Consider the following 7500-nt stretch of genomic DNA (forward strand, 5'->3'; position numbering starts at 1 on the left):
AAGGAAGGAAGGAAGGAAGGAAGGAAGGAAGGAAGGAAGGAAGGAAGGAAGGAAGGAAGGAAGGACGGACGGAAGGGAGGAAGAAAAGAAGGAAGGAAGGAAAGAAGGAAGGAAGGAAAGAAGGAAGGAAAGAAAGAAAGAAGGAAGGAAGGAAGGAAGGAAGGAAGGAGGGAAGAAAGGAAGGAAGGAAGGAAGGAAGGAAGGAAGGAAGGAAGGAAGGAAGGAAGGAAGGAAGGAAGGAAGGAAGGAAGGAAGGAAGGGAGGAAGAAAGGAAGGAAGGAAGGAAGGGGGGAAGGAAGGAAGGAAGGAAGGAAGGAAGGAAGGAAGGAAGGAAGGAAGGAAGGAAGGAAGGAAGGAAGGAAGGAAGGAAGGGAGGGAGGAAGGAAGGGAGGATGGAGGAAGCAGGACAAAGATGAACGACTGAAACACTAAACACCTGAAATTGGATTAAAGGGTCAGTTCATCAAAATTCAAGCTATTTTTTAATTCTTTAACCTCCTTCCTCTTTAGATTTACACAACTTCACAAACTAAATCAAATAAAATGATCAAAATTGTATAAATCAAATAAATACAAAGTGAGTTATCATGAAGTTTGTCCTGGAAATCACTCCGAGTAGGACAGAAAATGAGTTTTGTTTTTAGTGAACTGAGCTTTAACTGATCAACAGCAGAAGAACTGAAGTCTGAACACAAAGTCTGAAGAAACATTCTGAACTCAACATCCAGAAAAAGACTCCGAATGACTCCAGTTTAAATTATTAACAAGCTACATAACAAAAACAAACACAGCGGCAGCATTTGGCCTCTTACAAGAAGATTTAATCATTAATGTGCTCGTGCTCGACCTCGTTACGAAGCGCTCGCGCACACAAGCTGCTGCTTCTGTTTCAGGTGAGTCGCTAGGAAATAAGACAGGAAGTCAAAAACACACCTGAAGAAGAAGCAAAGCAGCTCAGAGACATTTGATTAAGTTACGGTGGGTTAACGCTGCCCCCGAGTCCGACTGATCAGGAGCAGCTTCATCATCATCATCATCATCACTGTGTTAATCAAGCTCGACTCAACTGTAAAGTCGTCCTCTTCGTCCCAGCGGTGCGTGAACACCTTCCACTCGCTCCTCCTCATCATCATCACCTCCTCCTCCTCCTCCAGCCTCCTCTGCCATGAGATGCGGTACATGTCTCCGACCAAAAAACAAACCGACGGCGAGGATCGTCCATAAACGACACGGTGAGGTGGGGAGGGGGGGACGCCTCCGTCCACCTGCTCACAGCCTCATCCTCTCCTCATCCTCTCCTCATCTTCTCCTCATCCTCTCCTCATCTTCTCCTCATCTTCTCCTCTTCCTCAAAAACCAACAACAAAAACCTAACGCCGCCTAAGTGGTGATGTCATCACCGTCCCGCCGCAGCCTCGTCGTCGTGGAGCTGCTTCTTCCAGATGTGCTCAAGTTTGAGTTCCTCACACCTTCCAGAGGCATTCGAACAGACTTCACCCCCCACCCCACCCCTCACCTCCCTCCTCCTCCACATCGTCTGTGTGAGCCCGCCGGCCAATCAGACGCCGAGGAATCCCCTCCAACCCCCGCCCATTCCCAAAAAACCCTCCTCAGCCCCTCCTGCTCGTCTGGGAGAGTCATCTGTCAGCCCCCAGTGACTGCTGGAGTGTGAAATTAAAATCGGGGAGGATGTGTGTGTGTGTGTGTGTGTGTGTGTGTGTGTGTGTGTGTGTGTGTGTGTGTGTGTGTGTGTGTGTGTGTGTGTGTGTGTGTGTGTGATTGAGAGATATTTTGTGTGTGAGTCCCAGTAGAACAGAAGGTCAATAAGAGGCTGGTGGGAGCCATGATCCCCCCCCCTCCAGAAACTGAGCTAATAGAGATGTCACCACACACACACACACACACACACACACACACACACACACACACACACACACACACACACACACACACACACACACACACACACGTACACATATTTACATGTGTGTGTTCACACATGTAGAAATAAACACGGCTGCCGGAATGTTCGGGGCGAGCTGAGGAGACGTGTTCGTGCCGTGAGTCGTTACCACGGTGACCCGAGCGTGACCGAGACGGAGACTCAACCCTGACGTCTTCGTCGGACGGTGCTTTTATTTTGTTTATATAAACTTAATTTATTTGTAATAAATCAGGAAACTGGAAACGTGCTTCTTATTTTGGATGTTTCACCTTTCAGAGGTGGAAATCAGTCATGTGACACAACAGCAATAAGGCCAAAATGATTCATAAGCGTGTTCACTGGTCACTATGATGTCATCTATTAAGTCTTTATTGAGAAGACGGTCAGACTTCAGTTTAACTTGAGTGTGAAACGAGAAGGTTTCTATTCGAGCTGCTTTTTGTGTGTCGGTTCAGTTTTTTTTCCTCTTTTGGTATTTTTTATTACAACAATTTAAAATCATTAAATTAAAGCTCCAGAAGTCTCTTTTTTTAATTTTTATTTTAACTCTTCCTTATCTTCCTGTGGTTTGTTTATGCCTCATGTGACACATTGTTTTAGGATTTTTGTGTTTTATTAAAAAAAAAGTCCATATTTGTTAAATATTGAAATTAAAATAAAACTTTTAATTTTTTTGGGCTATTTTTGTTTTTGAAATACTTAAAAAAAAAAAATCTTTCTGGTCAAAATCTTTTAGAATCTTTTATGTTGGTAAATTAACTGTATGAATTAAAAAGTAATAAAAAAAAAAGAACCTTTTCTATTTTACTCCTGTTTCTTAATTTTCCTCAGAAGCATTTTGCTTTTACACTTTTCATATATAAACATACAAACTAAAAAAAACTAAAATAACTGAACCGTAGAGAAGAAGTTTTCTTCTAGTGGGACTCACATCTTGCAGCAGCTTCTCCAGGTTCTCCTGCAGCTCGTAGAAGTAGCGCGAGGTGATGAGGTCCTCGCGGCTCTTCTCCAGGCAGTCTCTGGACAGCTCGATCAGCTGGTGGTGGACGAAGCTCAGGACCCCGTCGGCCAGCGGGCACACCTTATCGGGGGCCGAGGAGGAGAGCAGCTCGGCCAGGCGCTCCTCCATCTGAGCCGTCGCCTGAGGGGAGGAGGGGAGGGGAGAGGGGGAGGGGAGGACGGGGGGGGGGGGGGTATGAGTCACCAGGAGGGACATACAAAACTGCATGTGCAAACGATAATGTCACATATTAGAGAAAATCACTTCTAATTGAATAATTAATAATTCAAAAAGAGAATATTTGACACAGACCTGAAATAAAAGAATAAAATGTGATGAACTAAACCTGCGGGTGACTTTTATCACATCACATCTTCATAACAACATAAAACTAAATATTTTTGTACATAAACTGAATACAAAATGAGAAAATTAAAAGGTTTTATATTCAAATGCTGCTCCTATAAACTCACCACTTCCTGTAGCTGTTTCAAAGTAAAAGCCCCCAAAAAATAAAACCTGACCAATCCTTTTGGGTTTTTTTTAGCAGCAAAACCTCAAGTAAAGTATATTTCCCGTGTGTGTTGTTCTGTGCAGGAAGTGTGTGTGTGTGTGTGTGTGTGTGTGTGTGTGTGTGTGTGTGTGTGTGTGTGTGTGTGTGTGTGTGTGTGTGTGTGTAGTACGAACCTTGGGGAATCTCTCCTTGTACACGTGGTTCATCATCATGATCTCGTGGTCGAAGGACACCGGCGAGCGTCCGGGACTGAAACCAAACAAACAGTTCGATCAGTTTCACTCGTCAGTGAATTCGTTTTGTGCAACAAAAAATAAAACTAAAAACCCAGTAACATCTTTTTATTTCATCAATCTGAGACGACATAAAGACGCGTCGGTCAAACTGCTGAAAAAAATAATACTTAAAGTATCTAAACTTGAATATAACTATTGATTTATTAATGTGTGCATTTTTAATGTTGCAGTTTGAGTTTAAAATATAATAATAGAGTATATTAATAAGGTGACTGCAAAATAACGGTTTAAAATATATGTAGTGGAATACAAAGTAAAATATCTGCCTTCAAAATAAAAGCAGAGTAAAAGAAGAAAGTAGGAAAACAAGTAAATAATTAGTGAAAGTACATCAGAATTGTACTTTAAGTTTAGAACTGAGGGTTTTCTTTCAGTTTCTGTGCTGGACTATTATTATTAGAATATTTATTAATAAATGAACCGCCTGCCATGAAAATAATAATCACCAATTATTAGTAAATCAAAGTTTATAGTGAAGATGACGTCGTGGCTTCAGTGACGAAGGTATGACGTCATCCAGAGAGATAAATCCAGGTGTTTACACAAAAGATTCCTCCGACACATCTGGAGTGGATGACCCAGATTTTTGAGATATTTGTTTCCAACAAAGCTGTGAATCGAGGAAAGACAGGAAAGAGACATCTGCAGGTTCAGCGTGACGTCTGGATGGACTTCTGGGATTTGATCTTCTCGGGGGGGAAACAGCCAGCTGGATGAAAACAACCTGAACGCAGCAGAAGTGTTGTGAAGCTCCTGATCTGAGCAGCCCGGACGTGACAGAAACTAAACGGGACCTCGGGGTCTTCATCATACGCTCGTCTCCAGCACTGTAAACCGGTAACCGTGACAACCTGTGGAGTCACATGGCTGCACACACACACACAACTCTGGAGGACAGCTATGTGTGTGTGTGTGTGTGTGTGTGTGTGTGTGTGTGTGTGTGTGTGTGTGTGTGTGTGTGTGTGTGTGTGTGTGTGTGTGTGTGTGTGTCGGTTAATAAACCGGGCTGCTGAGCGTCCATCAGTCCTCGGGGACGTCTCGGCTCTAACGGAGTAGAAATCCATCTGTCTCTCACTCTGACGAGTCCATTTTCTGTCCGTGTGTCTCGTCTCCCGGGAAACGTCATCTCTGTTGTTGTTTTTTTTTTTACTCTATCAGGAGAAAGCGTCCGTCCAGCCGTCCTCTACGGAGACAGCAGCATCGTCCTCGACCTTTCTGCATCTCACCTTCACGGATGTGAGTTGATGACAGGTGACAGGTAATGTGTGTGTGTGTGTGTGTGTGTGTGTGTGTGTGTGTGTGTGTGTGTGTGTGTGTGTGTGTGTGTGTGTGTGTGAGATTTCATCCCTGTCAATTTTAGGCTTTGTTAGTCCGCTGCATTATTCATTCCCTCAGTAAACATTCACCTCTCCGTATTCTCCATGTTAAAGAATCATCGTGTATTCTTGTTCCGTTTTTCCTTGAAGAAACCCGTCGTTATAAAATGTTGTTTGTTTGTTTGCTTCTTGTTTTCAGCAGCTAACGAACTCATAAACAGTCCAAGTCACGAAATCAAAGATTTTTACTCAAAAACAACAAACAAAACTTTGTAAATAAAATGAGTAAAAACTTCATCTTCTTCTCGGCACATAAAAGACCTCGAAAAAAAGTCAAATGAAATGACTTTAAAAAAATTTAATTAAAAAAATATATAAGTAGCAAAATTTAAAACAGAACACAAAATACTATCAACAGAATTCTTCTACAAAACAAATCGAGGTGATAAATAAATAAATCATCTTTGTTTGTGCTGTATGAGTCATCGGTGCACACGCTAACGCACACGCTAACGCACACGCACACACGTGACCTGTGCGATGAGGTAATGCTTTAAGTCATCCATCGACAGCTCAAAGTCCAATTATCAGCTTAATGGGAGCGAGAACACACACTGAACGTGTACACACACACACACGGAGGCCGTTACACACACACACACACACGGTCTACACACACACACACACACTGACAGGTGGTCTACACACACACACACACTGACAGGTGGTACACATAGAGACGCACACACACAAAATACAGAACACAACTGAGGGTCTTTGTTTTAAACAGCTTTTTTTATATTCACAGAAGGATCAATAGAAATGATCAATAAATTACATTTTAATATTTACTTATTTATGAAATCTTAAACCTATATTTTTAATATGCGTTATGTATTTTATTAAGTTTTATTTGTCTCATTTCGAAGAGAACATGACGTCCGTGTTTCATGCGTCTGCAGGATCATTTCCTCAGAGAATATAACGTTATAAATAAAGTCGACGTTGTTATTACTTTATTTCTACTTTTTAATCTCCTGTTTATTAAAATCAACATGTCTGACTGATATTTCTCACTTAAAGTGTCTCAAAGGACACTGACACATTTTTTGGGGGGGACTTCTATTTTGAAACATCTGCAGTTAAATAGTTTTATTGATGAAAACATAAAGGTCCAATGTTTCACATTTATTTGCAGCTTTAAGATCCACAAGATATTTTTTCTCCTGAACATCCCTGAAAAAAACGTCTCTGTGCAGCTCCGCCACCAACAGGCTGTTTTGTATCTGCGTCTTTAAGACGCGCTCATCTCAACGACGCTCTCCTCTGATTGGCTGGCTGTTTTAAGAGTGACACACGCTCAGGCCAATCACATGTTTTCTTTATCTTTGTAGCCTGCAAGCGCTGCGATGACGTGAACACTTTCTTCTCGATAAAAAATCGGAGGGTTGGCCGTGCTGAGGGCAGACATATGACATCATCATAGATTTGTGACATCACAAACTTACAGAAGTCCAAACTGGACGATCTGCGAAGGCAAACTGAGAACTTCTCTTTGGACTGAGCATTTTGACACTTTGACAGTATTTACACCTGTTTTATAAAAAAAAATAAAAAATAATCTAGAAATCTGAATTTATGCAAAATGGGACCTTTAACACGTCGTAAAATAGAATTAATTGGTGAAACAAAACATTAGTTTAAGAAGAGAGTAGTTTTGTAAACACTTCCTGGTCACCTGCAGCATCGACACTCTCAACTTTTAAACTCTCACGTCTCGTGTTTCCCTGAAAAGAGAGAAATCAATCAGAGCCCGAGCGGAGACGGACTCAGAGCCCGAGGCTGTTATGTAGGTTCTTTAATTTTCACAGACTATCTTCCTGGTGTCTGCTCGTGGCTCCGAGACGTTATTAAAATAAATCTCCCGTTCGGAGCGAGCGGCGGCGGCGGAGGTCGAGAGAAAATCCCCCGGATGAATAACACGAGGAAGCCAGACAAAGGCTAATTAGAGATCGCCATTTTTCTGCCGTAATGGGAAATAAAAAAACCGCCTCGCGGCGATCCTGGCGAAAAAACGTCTTCGTCATTATTTTGAGAAACGACCTCGGAGACGAAGTTCAGCTTTTTTTTTTTTTTTTTTGTGTTGGTGTGAAAGCTGCGGTTCAAAAGTTACCACGGAGACACGAGACGGAAAAACATCGATGGGATAAAATACAGGATGAAAGGTTGGAGAATTAAAAACGGCGAGTCTCTGAGTGGTGATGTCACACGCGACAAAAGGCACTCAAAATGCAAAGCAGCTGATTGGTGGAGAGTTTAATGGAAGTAAATCAGATGAGACAGTGAATCAGATGGTGGTGGTGAGACGGGGGGGGGCAGTGTGTGTGTGTGTGTGTGTGTGTGTGTGTGTGTGTGTGTGTGTGTGTGTG

The 7500-nt window shown here is 42.3% G+C and overlaps 1 protein-coding gene across 5 annotated transcripts in view; it reads right to left on the bottom strand.

Moving 5' to 3' along the window:
- Positions 1-1667: 1667 nt before the first annotated feature.
- Positions 1668-7500, bottom strand: part of LOC138634713 (microtubule-associated serine/threonine-protein kinase 2-like) — a 95985-nt gene continuing 90152 nt past the window's right edge. For all 5 annotated transcript variants that reach the window (XM_069721809.1, XM_069721808.1, XM_069721806.1 and 2 more), the window contains 2 exons: positions 3633-3708; positions 1668-3086 (listed from right to left, as the gene is read on the bottom strand). In XM_069721809.1, the coding sequence (XP_069577910.1) occupies positions 2799-3086; positions 3633-3708 (364 nt within the window). In that variant the 3' untranslated portion in view covers positions 1668-2798. The remainder of the gene's footprint in view (positions 3087-3632; positions 3709-7500) is intronic.

Source organism: Brachyistius frenatus, unplaced genomic scaffold (genome assembly GCF_029030835.1).
Source record: "Brachyistius frenatus isolate BFR_SWC_R1_liver_20210118 unplaced genomic scaffold, ASM2903083v1 Contig_273, whole genome shotgun sequence".
Classification (NCBI taxonomy): domain Eukaryota; kingdom Metazoa; phylum Chordata; class Actinopteri; family Embiotocidae; genus Brachyistius; species Brachyistius frenatus.